The 17313-nt window shown below is 38.3% G+C and overlaps 8 protein-coding genes and 1 non-coding gene across 9 annotated transcripts; all 9 read right to left on the minus strand.

The window, feature by feature from the left end:
• Window positions 1–2736: 2736 nt before the first annotated feature.
• Window positions 2737–3221, minus strand: LOC130505242 (uncharacterized). Its single transcript, XM_056999847.1, has one exon. It carries the CDS (start codon window positions 3165–3167, stop codon window positions 2844–2846), a length of 324 nt encoding a protein of 107 aa, XP_056855827.1. The 5' UTR covers window positions 3168–3221; the 3' UTR covers window positions 2737–2843.
• Window positions 3222–3336: 115 nt separating this feature from the next.
• Window positions 3337–4105, minus strand: LOC130505241 (nuclear transport factor 2B). The gene is made up of 2 exons (XM_056999846.1): window positions 3779–4105; window positions 3337–3590 (listed from the first exon to the last, which is right to left on the minus strand). Exons 1-2 carry the CDS (start codon window positions 4103–4105, stop codon window positions 3516–3518), a joined length of 402 nt encoding a protein of 133 aa, XP_056855826.1. The 3' UTR covers window positions 3337–3515.
• LOC130505240 (probable dolichyl-diphosphooligosaccharide--protein glycosyltransferase subunit 3A) lies at window positions 3961–5961 on the minus strand. The gene is made up of 2 exons (XM_056999845.1): window positions 4710–5961; window positions 3961–4098 (listed from the first exon to the last, which is right to left on the minus strand). Exon 1 carries the CDS (start codon window positions 5749–5751, stop codon window positions 4732–4734), a length of 1020 nt encoding a protein of 339 aa, XP_056855825.1. The 5' UTR covers window positions 5752–5961; the 3' UTR covers window positions 3961–4098; window positions 4710–4731.
• TRNAL-UAG (transfer RNA leucine (anticodon UAG)) lies at window positions 5939–6018 on the minus strand. The gene has a single exon. It is a non-coding gene; the product is annotated as a tRNA-Leu (tRNA).
• Window positions 6019–6205: 187 nt separating this feature from the next.
• On the minus strand, window positions 6206–7538 carry LOC130505237 (DNA-directed RNA polymerases I, II, and III subunit RPABC5). Its single transcript, XM_056999841.1, has 4 exons — window positions 7372–7538; window positions 7077–7135; window positions 6516–6610; window positions 6206–6424 (listed from the first exon to the last, which is right to left on the minus strand). The coding sequence occupies exons 1-4, from the start codon at window positions 7405–7407 to the stop codon at window positions 6399–6401; spliced, it is 216 nt and encodes a 71-aa protein (XP_056855821.1). The 5' UTR covers window positions 7408–7538; the 3' UTR covers window positions 6206–6398.
• Window positions 7539–8948: 1410 nt separating this feature from the next.
• On the minus strand, window positions 8949–10219 carry LOC130505238 (uncharacterized). Its single transcript, XM_056999842.1, has one exon. It carries the CDS (start codon window positions 10097–10099, stop codon window positions 9143–9145), a length of 957 nt encoding a protein of 318 aa, XP_056855822.1. The 5' UTR covers window positions 10100–10219; the 3' UTR covers window positions 8949–9142.
• A 221-nt stretch (window positions 10220–10440) lies between these two features.
• LOC130505239 (multiple organellar RNA editing factor 9, chloroplastic-like) lies at window positions 10441–12147 on the minus strand. Its single transcript, XM_056999844.1, has 4 exons — window positions 11715–12147; window positions 11131–11228; window positions 10963–11028; window positions 10441–10854 (listed from the first exon to the last, which is right to left on the minus strand). The coding sequence occupies exons 1-4, from the start codon at window positions 12077–12079 to the stop codon at window positions 10676–10678; spliced, it is 708 nt and encodes a 235-aa protein (XP_056855824.1). The 5' UTR covers window positions 12080–12147; the 3' UTR covers window positions 10441–10675.
• A 386-nt stretch (window positions 12148–12533) lies between these two features.
• LOC130505243 (uncharacterized) lies at window positions 12534–14079 on the minus strand. Its single transcript, XM_056999848.1, has 2 exons — window positions 13943–14079; window positions 12534–13864 (listed from the first exon to the last, which is right to left on the minus strand). Exons 1-2 carry the CDS (start codon window positions 13965–13967, stop codon window positions 12696–12698), a joined length of 1194 nt encoding a protein of 397 aa, XP_056855828.1. The 5' UTR covers window positions 13968–14079; the 3' UTR covers window positions 12534–12695.
• On the minus strand, window positions 13963–17308 carry LOC130505244 (G-type lectin S-receptor-like serine/threonine-protein kinase RKS1; the record flags this gene model as incomplete). Its single annotated transcript, XM_056999849.1, has 8 exons — window positions 13963–14245; window positions 14463–14804; window positions 14876–15020; window positions 15104–15341; window positions 15422–15632; window positions 15717–15925; window positions 15998–16117; window positions 16195–17308. Coding segments are annotated over 7 exons (2370 nt in total), but the record flags the coding sequence as incomplete, so codon positions are not given.
• Between the last annotated feature and the right edge of the window lie 5 nt (window positions 17309–17313).

Genomic DNA, 17313 nt, shown 5'->3' on the forward strand with positions numbered 1-17313 from the left:
AATTAATGTTAAAACAAACTAGATGGATAAAATTAGTAAATTTGAAAAATTATAAAGTTTTATTAATAATTAATTATAATGTGATGATAAAATATATTTGGAATATTCTTTTTTGAAGAAAAATATGAAACAAACCATTGGAGAACATATTTGATTCATTTTTTGAAAAAAAAAAATGAAACTAATCATTGGAGATGCTCTAAGCATGTCAACTAGGATTTAAATGTTGGTTGACATTAGGAAAATTATATCAAACAAGCAAACTAAATTTAAATTAAGATAAATAACCATACAATTAGATCTTTAAAGAACAACATAGAATTCCATATTATTTTTTTTACAACAATTCCATATTACTTTTTAGTCTATATAAAATAATGCATATGTAATTGACTTCACTTATCCTTTAATATTGTGTTTACTTTGTTTTAGTTTCAAATTATAGCATATGCCTTTATTTTTATACGTCATAGTTTAAAAAACAGATATACATTTATTAAAATATATTAGTAAATCTAAATAAATATTCTTCAATCTAATTATTGAGAAAATAGAATGTAAGTGTGTTCTAAATAGAAAGTCCAACTTTTTACCTTTATTTGTTCAATATTGATCCTTACTGCGTACAATTTGAAGATGTTTCTCAAATTATTTTTCTTGGGGAGGGAGCTTTGAATTAAAATTATCATGATGCATACTTCCTACTTCGGCTTTTAGGAGATACCCCACTTTTACAATCTGCTACATATAAGGAGGACAAGTAACATGCTAAAATCAAAATCTTGTTTTTTTCCAGTGGTAAATATTATTTTTTTTATTTTTGAAGAAAACAGATATACGTTTAAATATTTTTTTTCCAGTGGTGAAGAAATTAAATATTTTTCTCTATGCGATGACCATATTGACTCCTTGATCGGTGGCTGAAAGTCCGGATACAACCCGCTTGGCATGCACCTTCACAAATCTGTTGCGTTGCTTCGGTCACCTTCATGCAGGCCCGCCCATAGCATATGCAAAGTAAACAATGAATTAGAGCTCAAAAATGTTATGAATTTTATCAGCGTAGAAAATTTCTGAATATATTTAGATTTTGTTTGATATACAGTATTAGAGACCGAGTCTCCCAAATCAATAGTTTTTTTTTTTTGAGAATACAGAGGTGTCCGGTGGACCAAGACCCAACCAATTAATTTCTTGTAAACCTATTTATCGGGATCAGATAGATTTGATTGTTCGCAATAGAAATTAGATACTCATGTCGTCTGACCATACAAACAGATAAATCTGAATTTGGTAAGTTTCGAATCCGGGGGTATTTAGCACCTTTCCAAACCCGCCGTATCACTTTACCACGTTTGTTTGGTTTTCTACATCGATAATTGAAAAGAATCTTAAACAGTATATAAAATAAATGGATCAATCCATGTATCACAAATTGATTTTACGTTGGAAACCTATCTAACTTAACATTAACATTAACATGTAATAAACGAAGCACAGTTTTTGGAAGACTGAGTAGTGCCTTTAACTTTAACTTGTTTGGGCTGTTGCTTCTTGTCCAGCCACAATATTTGTCCATGACAGAGCCGTAATTATCATCAGACTCATGGTGGCCAAGTTTTTGCTCCGGCGCATTAAAGGAGAAATGGTTTCTTGGAGGACAAGGGAAGGATTTTGAACAGAAGGAGTTATTAAGATTCAAAGGTAATCATGGCCTCATATGTGTTCGGCTTTCCGTGAATATTAACTATTTTAAAAATAAGGAATTGTCATCTACTCGTTTTTACTTGTAACATGTATACAGTCACATATTGTCTTTTAAATCAATTTGAATATTTGCTTAACATAACACAGAACAATATATCATTTTGTTTTATTACTCGATCTGAAAGATTGATTTTCGTTGCATTATGGACTATATTATTAGTTGTCGACAAAATAAAAGGACTATATTATTAGTCGGATTTATTTATATTTTATCCATAATGTTGGTTGCAAATGCATCGATAGGAGTTATACAATAGTCAGGTGTAATGTGACATCATGGTGACTCAAGAAGAGAAGAGGGCATGCCCCTTTGGATAACAGTGTATATATCTTTGTCGCCACGGCCACTGCAATTTACGATCACTTTGGCACCATCATTTAGAATAGGAACAAGTTTGTCTAGGAATGCGAGTGCGTGAGATGCTTCCAATGCTGGGATTATACCCTCCAATCTGCTCAATAGCATGCACGCTACAATCGACGAGATAGAAGATTGTTATGTAAAATCTTGTTAGAATTATGGAGATAGAAGATTTGTTTTAAGTAGTAAGAAAATTTACAATGTATTACTCCATTTTCTATTCCAAAAGAGAGTAAATACAAAATTGAGTTGAGTTTTGTTCCAATATATTACTTCATTTTCTGCTCGTAATTTTGGCTGTTTGTGCAAATTAGTTTAACTAAATTTTCAAATTTATTTTCTTGTGTCAAATTTATTTAACAAGCGAAAGTAAATTACAGAAAAATTACTAAAAACATATACTTGTTTTTTTGTCCAGATTCCGGACAAAAAAAAGGTAATAATAAGATTCAGGAGATAGGAAAAAAATTCTCCTTCGTCTTCCTCATGATATATTATATATATAATTGATTCTTTATAAAGTTGAAGATGTTGTATTCTCTTAAACATTAAAGTCATTTTCAGCAGAGAGTGGATAATATTTATCATGCACACTTCCTACACCGGTGTTTAAGAGATGACCCATTTTTACAATCTGTTACATATAAAAGACAACTACAATATAGGTAATACATAATCTTCCTTTTCCCCTGTGAATAATACATCAGATATTTCTCTATGCAATGACCATATCGACTCCTTGATCAGTGGCCGAAAGTCCGGTTCCTCGACCTTGAAGCTGGACACAACCAGCTTGGCATGCCCCGTCACAAATCTCTTGCGTAGCTTCTGTCACTTTCATGCAAATTGGCATACATTCTCTGTGGCACAATGGCAATACTTTCTTTCCTAATAGTGCTTCTTGTCCAGCCACAATCTTCGTCCATGATAGAACCGTAATTATCATCAAACTCAGGGTGGCCAAGTTTCTGTTCCTGCTCTTCATTTTTGCTTCGTACGAGAAATATTTTATCAGAGACAGGGAGATTGAAGGAGACATGATTTCTTTGGATACAAGGTAATATTTTGAACAAAAGGGGATGGTTAAGATTCAACAGGTAGTCATTGCCTCATATGTATTCGGTTTCTCCGTGAATATTTACTATTTTAAAAAATAAATAGATCCCCAAAAAATGTTCGACTCTTCATCTTATAATATGGATAGTGGATACTAGTCAGCTTTTGTCTTTTAAATCAATTTGAAACTTTGCTTACATATATGAACATAACACAGAACAATGTATCAATTTATTTTATAACTCGATATGAAAGGTTGATTTTTCTTTGAAATATTGACTATATTATTATTAGTCGGATTTCATTTCCAAACATGAAAGTTAATATAACTTCAACCATAGTTGAGCCGAAACATCTCATTTTGGACGAAGAAACTTCCTTGCAGAAGAGGGACCAAGTGAAACGTCTGCAAATAAAAAATAACATTTTTATTTACATCAGCTAAAATCCAACAGAAAAAATATCTACTCAAGCTCATATTATATTCCATAGTTTTCATACATGTCACACAAAAATTATTGAAATTTAGCATTTTGCAATGTTTCTTACGAAATGATATCTCACGTTGATCATAAACAGAGAGAAGAGCTAGACCTGGCTAAACCTAAGAGGACGATCCTCGCCGTGTAACTGGATGCTACCACTCACAAAAACAAGGATTCCGCCACAGCCACCGGCCATTGAAGACGGCTGAGAATCAACGGTGCTAATCAAATGACGACACTGATCGAACGGAAGTTGTTTGAGCTTATTGGAGATATCTTCCACGCCGTAGATCTTTTGGCCCTCGAAAGTAAGCAACGAGGTGGGATTGTAGAGAGTGGAAAGAGAAGATCGATCATTGTCAAAGAGATGGTAATAGTGATTCACAAAGGCCCTTGCAACTTCTTCTTCACTTCTTCCTTTATTTGTCTCTGCCATTGCATACAAATTAAATCTGTTAGGAAAAAACAAAAGAGGAATATAAACATGAGCTATCTTAAGGAACAACTTTCATGGGGGGAGAAGATGCTTGATTTGCAAGCAAGGGTAAGAATAAAGCGATATCTTTTTCACTTTCTTGTGGATCAGGTAACGCATAAATATTCTCCTTTCATTCTTTATTCAGATTTTCATATAATATGAAGCAATGCTTCTTCGGTGGAGTACACTCAAATAAATTTATACAGAAGCACATACCATAATCATATCATTAATACTCCTAGAGCAAAACATTGATAAATCGAGCATGTCCTTAACATAGCGAACTGAAACATTGGAATATGACTTTCCTATTATTTTTTAAATAAAAATTACACGGATAAAAATCTTCATATTTGTAAATTTTTTTGTTAAAATCTTACTAAAATGTTTATGCATCTGAAGAGGTACACAAAGAAGACTAATCAGTGGTGGGTTTTAAACCTCCTAATGATTATTATTGAATCCATAAACTTAAATATATGCTCACAGTCAGATAAAAATTAACTAACCGGAATTACTAGTGACAGTAAATATAAAACCTATAGTAACCCAAAAGAGTTACCTCAAGGTAAAAGGTTCCATCATCACTGCCAACTAGATGGCCAATACATTTGAATCTGATACCCAGTCTTCCAGTTATTCAAGTAAACAACCCTCTTCACAGCCAAGAACGACACAACCATAACCAACACCATAGCCACCCTCTGCTCATTGACATTCCTAACACGCACAAGCGCGTCAGTGACATACGCCAAGAGCAACCCAACCCCAGTGTACAAAAGCCCAACCGAAAGCGCCTCCGCCCCGAGCTGGATTTCCGGTTCTTCGTAGAAGAAAACGAGCCTGTTCGAATCCTCGGGATCTCTGAGGTACATAGGGATGCTATTGATGATGTTGTGCATGGTACCCGAGACGCTGAAGAAGTAGACCAAAACGGCGCCGTATTGCCAGAACCTACTGTCGTGGAGAAACGTTTCTCCTTTTAGAAACTTCTTGATGAGGAAAGGAGCCGAGATCGCGATTAGGGATGCGATCACGCCGATCTGCGTCTTGGACAGGAGAGGCGGGCGGTGGATCGGACCGACGGTGAGTTTGGTTCGGCTCTCGACGAACTCCGCCACGGACTCCGCGGTTCCGTCGACGTCGGCTTCCTCCATCATGCCTCGCTCGTGGTGTCGGAGATTCTCCATGGAGGGATCGACGAGGCAGATCTGCGGGAGGGATTGGATGCCGAAGCGGTGGAAGGACTCTGAGTCGGATGAATCGATCTCGCAGAAGAAGAGCTTGTTTGTTACGTCGGATCTGTTTTTGTTGTTGGAGATGAAAGAGGCGGAGACGAATCCGAACTCGCGGCGGAAGTTCTGGAGGGGATTGCTGTTGAGATCGATGGAGTTGAAGAAGATGATTAGGGAGTAAGGTCTGGGAGTGGCTACGGAGGTTATGAATTTTGATACGTCGTTGAGGCGGATCACGCCTGATTCGGAGGAGGATCGGAGGGAAACGAGCTCTGTGGTGAGATCTGTTGGTTCGGAAACCGCCGCGAGGATGGATAGTAATGCTATTGAGAGGAAGAAACGATATGAGAGAGTTGTGTGAACTGCCATTTTCGATCGCGCTGATGGGATTCGAGAAGAGGAAGAGAAAATAGATCCGAGGGAGATGAAGTTTGGCGCAAGAGACGGCGGGAGAAGTGAAGAACTATTCAAAGTTACGTGTTTATATAGTGATGCAAGAATATTAACCTGCTGTGTAAGCTAGAGGGTTCGGTTTAATGAAAATATTTAAAATATTTGACGGCTGTGGGATTTGAACCCACGCCCTTTCGGACCAGAGCCTAAATCTGGCGCCTTAGACCACTCGGCCAAACCGTCTTGTTGTCAGGACACCGCGATATTGTAATACTGACATATCTGATGAAAATACATTATGAAGGAGGAGGAAGACTAATGCAAGACTATCATTACTATTAAGGTTTCACTTTGTAAAAATATATATGCTTGGTTATGTGTAGTTAGATGGAAAGATCATGAATCTATGAGGCAACTAAAGAAAGATGAATTACTCGAAAGGAAAACAATTCTTTCAGCTCATAAAATTATAACACTGAATCACACAGAGAGTCACTGACATACATATGACAAATTCACTAGCGTCTTCCAAAACCCATATCGATTCAAGTTTTTACACCAAAACACAGAGTTCCCATAGATATGCTAAGAAGGAATACAATTTCAGCAGATTTCATGCTCTTCTAACTGTTGTCTGATTTCTCCAGAGCTGGAAAGAAACAAATTAAATTTGGGTTATAAATCCAACATGACAATGAAAAGGAAATCAAAAGATATATTAGAGAGTTTGGAGAGTGTACTGTTGTAGTTGAGAAGCTTCTCAATCAGATCAACATGCGTCATTAGCATACGCCTGCAGCAGTATCTAACTAGGTTGAGTGCATCAAGTGCGTCCCTGCAAAAAAAGTAGAACTCAAACTCAAAACAAAATTTATTTGATGAAATAACACAGATAAAAGTATATACAAACTAAACAAGACAGACGCAACACTCTCTTCCAACAACATAAAAATATAACCAGCAGAGAGCAGATCATTAGCTACACCCTTAAACCATCAAACCATCATTGATTGATTTCTTCACTAACGAAATGTTGTTAAACTAATCACATCTCAAGACAAGACACAATAGCCTCTTTCTAATAAGATGAAAAAAAAACAGATTCTTAGCTTGAAAGTCTTAAACCATCAAGCCTTCATTGATTTGTTCCTCCACTAATGAAACGGTGTTAACTAATCAAATATATATCATGCATTAGATAAGTGGTGTTTACTAATCTCATGATTTATCTAATTTCTCTCAAATTCAAATAAAGGAGGCTCTTTTAAAGTAGTTTAGAGAAGAAGAATCATGTAGCTTACCCTTCAGTGTAGTCAAGCTGGAGAAGATCGAGATAAGCATCCCACTTGTTTCCAATCACCTACAAAAAATCAAAAGAGTTAAAACTTCGTAAAGCTCGAAACTTTATCTCTCGAAACGATTTAATCTAATCGACACAGAACGTAATTATCAGATAAAACATTCTTCGAGCAGATAAGATAAATCTCTTCACTGTCGAATTTAGAGTAAAGTAGAACCCTAGAAAGGCGAAAAATTCCTAAAATAAGATTTTTTGAATCGCCCGATTCTACCAAAGCTAAGGAAGTTGAGACAAACCTTTCCGCATGTAAAGCATCGTACAGGGATAATCATCTTCTCAAGCAAAGAACTGCGAAACTGTAGACTTGGATCTGCCTCTCTCTCTCTCTCTCTATTCCTCGATTGGGGTTTTAGGGTTTTCTGCTTCGCGCTTTCTTTAATAAGGTGAAGAACACAAAAGGGGGGGGGGCTTCTCGAAACTTCGTCGTTTCCGGTTTGATTTGGTTCTGTTATCTAAGTACTTCAATTTAATCAAATTTTTGAAAGCCGGTTTGATTACACAGTTTATTTCGTCTGATTGTTTCCATGTGTCCCCATCAGAGGCGGATCTAGAAAAAGATATAACATGGGGCACAATAATATATAAATATTAAATATATTTGAATTAAAATATAATTTTGTATATACACTGAAAATTCTTAAAAAGTGAATTTTGTTTTTTAAAGAATCAAATAAAGTAAATAAACAAGTTTTATAAGGTAATCATCAGTTTAATTTTTTTAAATAAATAGTATACAACACAAAATAGTTCGGTATAAAATAGTTATTTCTTTTTTTGACATCATTTCTAGTTTAGTCTAATTGCTAAAAAACAATTTCAACTAAAATAACTATTTAGGTAAATTTAAAATAAATTTTTATATTTTAAAGAAACAAAACTAAATAAAAGAACAGAAAAACCGTTATATAAAAAATAGTTTAGGTAACACTGAAAAAGGTATTAAGGAAAATTTTTTTGTGACAAAGTAATTAAAATGTTTTTAAAAGTTAAAATAATAAAAATAAAGGTAAAAAAATAGTTCAGGTGACATAAGAAACGAAAGTAAGAATATTTTGTGACAAAGTGAATTAAAGTGTTTTATTTTGTCTAATTACTGAAAACAAAGTGCATAAAAATAATTGTTTGAATAAATTTCAAATAAGAAACTGATAATAAAGAAAAGAAATGAAAAACAATTATAAAGGGAAAGAAAGATTTTTTGTCGACTGGGGAAAAAAATAGGTATAAAAAAAAATAAAGGTAAAAAAGGGATTTTAATTGTGAGTGATTAAAAGGCTTTCAAACAGAAAGAAAAAAGTGCAGAAGGTGAGGTTCGAACTGGTGAATGGGTGTGGCACAATAAGCATGAACAAGCCACAGAGCTGAGGCGTTTAATGTGTACTGTCTTGCACAAATAAATTTTAATCGTCGAGCATGTGGCACGTGCCACACCCTTTATGGGCGTGGGTCCGCCCCTGGTCCCCATCATATTCACCAACTTGAACTACATAAAACTGAAAGTTAGTACATCACATTCTTGTTTGAACAGATTGGATCCGGTTAGATCAACCTCCTAAGGTAAGAAAAAACTAGCATCTAATCTAATCCATGTCTGTTGCAAAAAGATCTTCAGTTATACAAAGGAGTTTAAGAACTTTTTGCTTCCTTCAAACCATCTGTTAAAGTAGATATGTTTTGACATGATATGGGGCTCATCTTAAGAAACAAAACTATAAAATTCTTATAACAGTTTACTATATATGTTATTTTAGCTCAGGGTCTATATAATCTTAAGAAACAAAACTAAGATATTTAAATGGTAGAGATGGCTGAATTAGGAGATGTTTTTGTAACATTTATATTGATCGATCAACCTGACCTGGAATATCTTTTCATAAGAACGTTGGACCAACCATACAAGAAAGATCATCATTGTATATACTAAAACGAATCAGCTTCATCAATAATAAAAAAAATATTGCTCTCACCACATAACTTTGACACATCTCATGATCGTGATAATTCCAGTTAACACCTCAGATAACCATAAGAGGAGATCTCAAACTGTCTTCTTCCAACACCATCCTCATAACCATACGGATACGAATCCCCGAAAAGGTAGTCTGAAGTCGTCTTCCACGGATCAGAATCTGTGCTCTCCCAGCAAGTAACTTCAGCCGCACGATTCTCATCCTCCTGGCGTCTTTTGTTACGTAAGACACAAGGAAAATAGCCTCCAAATATAACCTCACAGAGATCCGTCGCTTCTAAGCCGTAACCAGACGGAACATACAGAGCTTTCACTTCAACTTCGTCTACAGTTTCATTGTTTGAACTGGGATCTTCTTCTTCCTCTTCATCCTCTTCCTCTGCCTCTTCTTGATGATCATGTTCTTCTTCTTCTTTAATGGTTTCTAACGGTTTAGCTTCCTCTAACGGCTCAGAGAAAGTCACACGTTTCTTGACAGCTTTCTTTTCACCGCCACCATATATTCCAAGAGGAACCGGAGCGATGATCTCCGGAGGAGAAGGAGGTTTACCCTGATCAGCGGTTGAAGAAGGGTAACAAGTTTTCATCGACGGAGGAAGAGGTTTCCCGTATGTCGCAACGATATCATAGCCACCGCCGTACGGTGTGGGATCGTACTCTTCGAACTCCGGCTCGTTGAAGCCTTGAACATTGCAGTAGATACTGAACTGAGGAGGAGACTCGTAGGCTGTTGTTGTTGTGTAGTAACTCGGATCATAGAACAAGTGCTTCGGCTCAGACAAGGTGGAGACAGAGTAAGCAACAGATGCAGAGGCTGTCTCATACTCATACTCGTACTCGGATCCATTCCAGTTATTATAACTATTATTGTAACTCATTGGATCAAAACCAAACTGCTGATGTTGATTGATATCATAATAGTTATGATCGTAGAGATGATTATTAACCTGGTTGGAATCGTATGGGAACTCGTAATGCTCGTAGAAACTGCTCATCTTTGGAGTTTGATTCTCTTGAGAGCTTGAGGGAAAGAGTTTGGCTCTCTCTCTCTCTCTCTCCCTAGCAGCTGTTGTTTTGGTGAAAGAAGAAGATTGAGTGGAGCACTGGTTAAAGTGATTTGAAAGGTTTGGTTTTAAGTCCGTGTAAGGTATTGTTTTCATGTGATGTGTTGTTGATAAGGTGGGCACGACTGATGTAGATGGTGACGAGTGTGTAGTGACCTGACCCCACAACTAAAGTTGTCTGCAGACGCAAGTTTCTTGTTTTGTCTGAAAGTGGTATTGGGAAAACGTGGGGCAAACGAGCGGTGGACAAAGAGATTCCAACCAAACCAATATGATTTGAACACGAATACCTTGCTACGAATTAACCGGATCAAGCCGTACTAGCCGAAGAACTTAAACCAGCGGTTCAAGATAAAAGTAAAAACTATTGTTCCAAAAACGACGAAGATACAATATCATCACTGATACTAGACGATTTAACATCTTGTTTAAATAAGCTAGGGACTAATCGATTGATCAAAATCTCAAACACTCCGTTACAAAAGGGTCTTGTCTTCTTATCATAGTTCAAGAGGAATCAGAAGCGGCTGGTTCTTGTCTTGGTTTCCTCTGCTGCTCAGGAGGTGGTGGACCGTCTCTTTTTCTTTCGTACCTCTTGCTTTGATACTTGGAGTTGTTGCGCTGCTGCTTCGGTTGGTATGTTGGGTATGTGCAAGGGATAATATCTCCGTTGATGTACTTGTCACCTAAACCGAACAAAACACATTCAGATATATCAAGACAAGGATACAGGAGGAGAAAGAGAAAAACATAGAGACACTGTAAAATCACTAATTAGGCTTTAGATGGATTACCTCCATAGTCCTTGTTCTTGACATCTATGTAGGAGTCAGGCAAAACCCAGAGAACTCCAGCCAAACCTGTGAGAAAATTTTAAAACTGAGCTGTTAGTATCTTGGATGATTACAAGCATACACTTTGAATTAGAGAATGCAAGCTTTAACTGATCACTACTAACTAACCCTTGAACTTTTCAGATGTTTCTTCGTCAATGGTGCATTGGAATCCAGTATAAGTGGTGGTACTGAATGCATACATGTTCTTCTTTGCCTCTTCCATGCTGGAAAACAAACACATACACACTCAAATAAGCACAAGCAGTGAATTGGTTATGCTATAAAACGGACACAGATACACTAATCCAGTGTAGATGCACGTAACAGGTTCTCTAAAAAAAACAGCCAGCAGCAACCAAAAAAAACTGAACCTTTAAGTCATTTCCCCACTCTATCCAGGACACTATACTCAAGAGTCCTAATCTAAAGTTTTAGCCTTTACTTTCTTACACTGTCCACCACATCCAACTTTTAACAAAGATTACACCATTTAACAACATATGCAATTCATACATAGCTTGAAGAAAACACCCAAACGAAAAAACAGGTCCTTTCTATTAGTTAGTAACACTTTCACATACGAAGACAATGTTTTAGCTGTCAAATTCAAAAGAACAACCTTTTTACTCCTACTATACTTAACTGCAATAGCTCAGAGATCACCTACCAAGACTCTACTTAAAGCAGCTAAACATACTAAAAAAACTGACCTTCCAAGAACAGTAGCGAGAGTGTTGAGATAAGTATCAATCATCTGGTCCCTCGTCGGAGCCGGGTCCTTGGGGAACTCCATCACGATCAGCCAGTGGTTGTAATCGCACCCAGGAAGCATTATCGTCTCCCTCTGCTCGCTGCTACTGCTCCGTCTCGACGAGTAATCCGAATCCACCGTCGCCGCGGCCTTCACAACCGAATCCACCCGACGGGGAGACTCGGCGGTCCGGAGCAGAGGATGGTTCCATTTCCCGGTGAGTCGGACACCGGAGAGCGTGGGGAAGCGCGTCGGGTGGGTTACGGGAGGTAGGGTTTTGGGGAGAAGCGAGGAAGAAGAAGAAGTTGTAGTGAAGGAAGCCATTGCAACCAAGCGAGAGAGAGAGAGAGAGAGAGAGAGAGAGAGACTGTTCTACCGATTCAAGGGGATAAGATAATTTTTTTTACCTGCTGCGTCTACCAAGAGGGACTTGTGAAAACGACATCATGTGATCCTAAAATCTCTCTCATGGGCTCGTGGGCTAGTATTTGGGCCAGGTAATGGTAAGCCCATAGGAGCCAAAGATAGTCCCTTTTATGATTCAAGATTCTGATGATTGGGTACGAATATATAGTATTGAAATTTTAATTTTAATACTTGTTTAATAATAATTTAATGTTTGATTTAATTTTCTTAAGAAGATAAGTAATATAAGTTATATAACTTATAATGCTGATTTGTTTGATTATTAATAATAAAAAATAAGAATTCATAGGAAGAATATATAGACATGTATTCTTCAGAATTACTAATTAACAGTTTTTCTTTTTATCGACAAAGAACTTCATTATAAAGAAATCCGAAACAGAGTACAAAATACAAGTCAGCCTCACTACACCAGAGACAAACCAAACCAACTCAACATGATCCTAAACCTGATCATCAACAAACCCAAAGGCACCGGGCAAAACACATAAAGAAACACAGAAGGAGGACAGAATTAGAGGAGGCGACTTTCATTCACAAAGAATTCAAAGAGCCACGAAGGATGCCCTTTGGCCACATAGGATGGCAATCTACCCTCCCTTGTGACGGTTTGAGCAATGATTGTCGCTCCTTTGTTTTCCTCCTTTACCACCGTCTTGACTTGAAATTCCGGCATCAGCCTCAGGTTCATATTAACCTCAGTAACGTGATAACGTAGAGCAGGCCATTGAAGAGGATTCTTCAAAGCCAAGAAAATTTCTTTAAAATCCCCTGCAAATATCACTCTATTATACCTCAAGCTCGTCATGCTTTCCACTGCCCAAAGGATTGACACCAGTCGGGCCTCATCCAAGCTCTGAATATTCGAGAAAGCCCTGCGACTATGCATCAACACCACTCCTCTATGATTTCTCACAACCCACGCACCACCCATAAGCTTTGAATGTTTAATCCACTCGAAGCCTATATTGGACATAAGCCAATCATTTGGAGGAGGAGTCCATTTCTTCTTAGTGATCTCTACCACTTTATCGTTCAGCTTGGTAAGTTCCTCTTCAACTTCTTGCGCAAGGAACCACTCATCCGCCTCACCAAAAGCCTTCTCAACAATCTCTTCAGGAGCCCATCTTCTCCCTTTAAAAATGAAGTCGTTTCTGCACTTCCATATATTCCAAATCACCCAAGGCCAAGATCTCAAAGGCTGGATGCCACCTTCAGAGCTGCACTTCACATTTAGGAGATAATTCAGGTTACCAAATAGACTGCCATTTTCAAATCCAATTTCCGAGCATGGAACCCCTGAGAGAACCCACACTTGTCTCGCTGGATCACAATGAAAGAGGACATGGATGATAGTTTCTCCCTCTAACCCACACAGTTGACATCTACCATCAATCCTCATTCCACGTTGGATAATCAGATCAGCCACTGGCAAGGCTTCACTAAGTGCTTTCCAGAGAAATGTTTTAATCTTAGGAGACGTCAAGGTTCTCCAAACTTTCTCTTTCACATGATTAACAGACGATAGAGCTAGAGCTTGAGGGAAAGTCTCTTTAATCTTTTGCTCTCTGGCTAACCAGTAGGCTGATTTAACCGTCAGATTGCCGGATTTGTTGTAAGCCCAAGTGAACGAATCATCATGTGAAATCGAGGGCTGTTTAACCAGAATCCGCCTCACGTCACCTGGCACAAAAATCTCTGTCATCATAGGAACATCCCACTAATTAACATTATCATCACACTTAGAATTTTTATATTTACCGATGCCATCATCTAGTAAAAGCATAAATTACGAAACAAAACAAAGCAAAAGTTACAATCCTGTTCTCCTCCATTCAAGGACTTCTCATCACTAGGACCACACTGTTTGGACAATCTCTCCTTTTTCTTCTTGTTTGCAGCAGTTTTCTTATGAAGACTTTCTTCATCTCTAAACAGATAACTGACACTGTAAGTTTCATCACTAGGACCACACTGTTTGGACAATCTCTCCTCTTTCTTCTTGTTTGCAGGGCTTTCCTCATCTCTAAAACTGACATTGTTAGTTTTATCAGCTTGACTATCCTGCAGGGTTAAAAAATAAAATGAGAAAAAGCTTTAAGAGCAAGCGCAATCTGTAGCTGGAGGACCACTATAATCATCAAAAGATGATAAATTCATAAATAAATAAACAACTAATAAAAACATTTGATATGTGAAAGAAATTCTTTTTTAATAAATCTTAATTTCCCGAAAATAGCTATTAGAGGATTATACATATATATAAGTTTCAATTTCATACATTATACTTTTAACGGCCAAGAATGGTGGTGAGGGTGACGTCATTAATAGAATTGCCGTTTTCTCCACTGAGCCAAGCACCGGAGGAGCTGCCGCCATCATTACTCTCTATCCTCCTCCCGGTCGTAAAGGCAGGATGCTTCGGAGACGGAAGATCAATAGCGTTATTATGTCCCAACATGAGAACAACAGTAGACATGTCTACTCTGTCCGAAGCGTTTTCTTGAACACAGAGCAACCCAGTGTGTATGCACTTGATCACTTCCCTCTCATCATAACTCTTTGCGTCCATCAGTTTATCTATGATCTCTGTTACTTCACCTTTCTCCCATCGATCCCAAATCTATACAATAAAACATTTGCTTATTATGTTCTCTCTTAAACAAAATGTAGTTAATTTTTATTTTCACTTACATGTCCGAGTAGATTCGAGAACTCATCATAGCAACAGTTGTTTTTCTTCCCGGTAATGATCTCTAACATCAATACTCCAAAGCTGTACACGTCAGATTTTATGGAGAACTGGCCGTCCATTGCGTACTCCGGTGACATATATCCACTGAGCAAATGAGGTTGGAACCACTTTAAAGATAGAAAGAAAACTTGGAGAGTGTTGTGTGGACAGAGAGAAGACTAACTCACTACGTTCCAACGACCCGTTTCGTGCTTCCTTCGATCTGGTCGCCTCCAAAAATCCTCGCCATGCCGAAATCCGAAATCTTGGGGATCATTTCATTGTCAAGAAGTACATTGCTTGCCTTGAGGTCCCTGTGGATGATCCTCAGTCTTGAATCATGATGAAGATAGAGAACTCCACGAGCAACTCCTCTGATAATATCTATCCGTTTTGGCCAATCCAAAACCGCTCTATGCTCTTCATCTAACGGAACATAAAAGAATGAAATGAAGTCACTGGGTGTTTTCTAGTTTACGATATGAAAGTTAAGTTATGAACGTTACGGAATATGAAATAGTCTAGACTCTTGTTCGGTAGATACTCGTATATCAACATCTTCTCTTCCGGTTCAACGCAACACCCTAAGATCCTCACGAGATTCCGATGCTGCAGCTTTGAGATCAGCTTCACCTCGTTTTTAAACTCTACCATTCCTTGGCCTGAGTTTGTTGACAACCTCTTCACAGCTATCTCCATACCATTCTCTAACACGCCCTGAATACATTAAAAAAAAAAATTGTTTCCTAAACCATACCACTTAACTTGAGATTATGTTTTTTTTTTTGGTTTCTTCCTAACCTTATAAACGGATCCAAAACCACCTGCTCCAAGCTTGTTATGAAGAGAGAAGTTGTCTGTCGCTTCAGCGATTGTGGTAAGCTCGAAGAGAGGTAACTCTCGGTTTCTCGCCTTGTCCTGAAGCTGTTCTTCGAATCTGAGCGAGTCTCCAAAATCGACATAACTTGTGGCGAAAGTTGTTGTTGTAGATCTTCTGTGCCTGTTTGACTCTGTGCTTGACCATGTTACTTCTGACCTAAGAAACTAACTTATGAGCTTAAAAAAGGTATTTTTTTACTTACTTTGTCGCTTTTTTACAAAACAGAACAACATAACCGTTAGTAACATGACAGCTGCAATCAAACTGATGAGAATCAATGTGAGTCTCCTCTTCCTTGATGACCCATCTCTGTTCCACCGTGCTGAAAAAAACAAGCAGTAAAGCATAACAGTAAACATTTGAGGCCTGTTCTAGAACAGACAAGCTGCAAGAGTGTACCTAACTCTTCCTTGTCTACGCGTACATAAAAATCTTGCCCTGAGCTCAAGTAAGTCCTCGTATCCAACATATCACCGTGCCAAGTCAAGCACCCTGTTGGTCCTCCTCCTTCACTTTCATAGTAAGCACTTGCATAAGCGACACAACTGCAGTTACTCAAACACTTCTGTTTGCATTCCTTCAGTGTAACGTTCATATCCACACTTGCACCTGACGTGTCTGGAATCTTCACACGCTCTAACTTCACAAAAACTTGTCTCCCACGGCATGTCGAAGCTGTATCATCTCTCCTTGTGCAACCACCCGAAGGGTCTCTCGAGTTCCAATCCTCAGGCGTCTTGGGTACGTAACCAGGTAAGCATCTACACTCCAACGTGTCTCTACTCAAGGGATCACAGTAACCGTTAGGGCCACAATAAGCGTACCCATCGCACTGCTCTTGTGGGTTTGGTCTTAACCCGATCCACCTCTTCTCCCTTGCGTTCCACGTAAACCGTTGCAAGCTTCCCACTTCTCTTAATACCACTCTTGTCATGACTGAATCATCCAACACACCGTAAGTGTTGGACACTTCGTACTGATTGTTCACGAACGAGATGTTGAAGATGGACTTGAGTGTCTTCTCAGGGATACCGCTCCACCTCTGCCCTGTCCACGAACCTCCACGCCACAGTGGTTTCTCCCTGTCGTACATCATAGTCTGTGGAAACCCTCCACGTTCCATACGCAGCGTGTAGTTCCCGAGACCAGGGTCTACAGGAGACCTCCACGACGTTAGAAAACGATCCAAACCGTCTTTACGTGTGAAACCTAGTCTCATGAACGGAACAAAAGTGTCTGTAGGATGATCAAAGCTCTCCCAGAGAGCTCTCCCAGTGAGAGGATCAAGTACAAGGAGGTTGCCTAAGTCAGAGAGTCTCGCCGTTGGCTCAGATATCTTATCTGACACATTAGTAGACCATAGAAGCTCTGTCTCGTTGGATGATGCGTATAAGCAGAGATTCCCTCTGCTACTGAACACTACCAGCCCTGACGTGTCGTTAACAGGACGGTCTCTGTTGGCAACCCATATAACAGTCTGCTCAGAGATCTGAGCATACCAAATACCAACATAACGAA

This window comes from Raphanus sativus, unplaced genomic scaffold (assembly GCF_000801105.2).
Source record: "Raphanus sativus cultivar WK10039 unplaced genomic scaffold, ASM80110v3 Scaffold2118, whole genome shotgun sequence".
Lineage (NCBI taxonomy): Eukaryota > Viridiplantae > Streptophyta > Magnoliopsida > Brassicales > Brassicaceae > Raphanus > Raphanus sativus.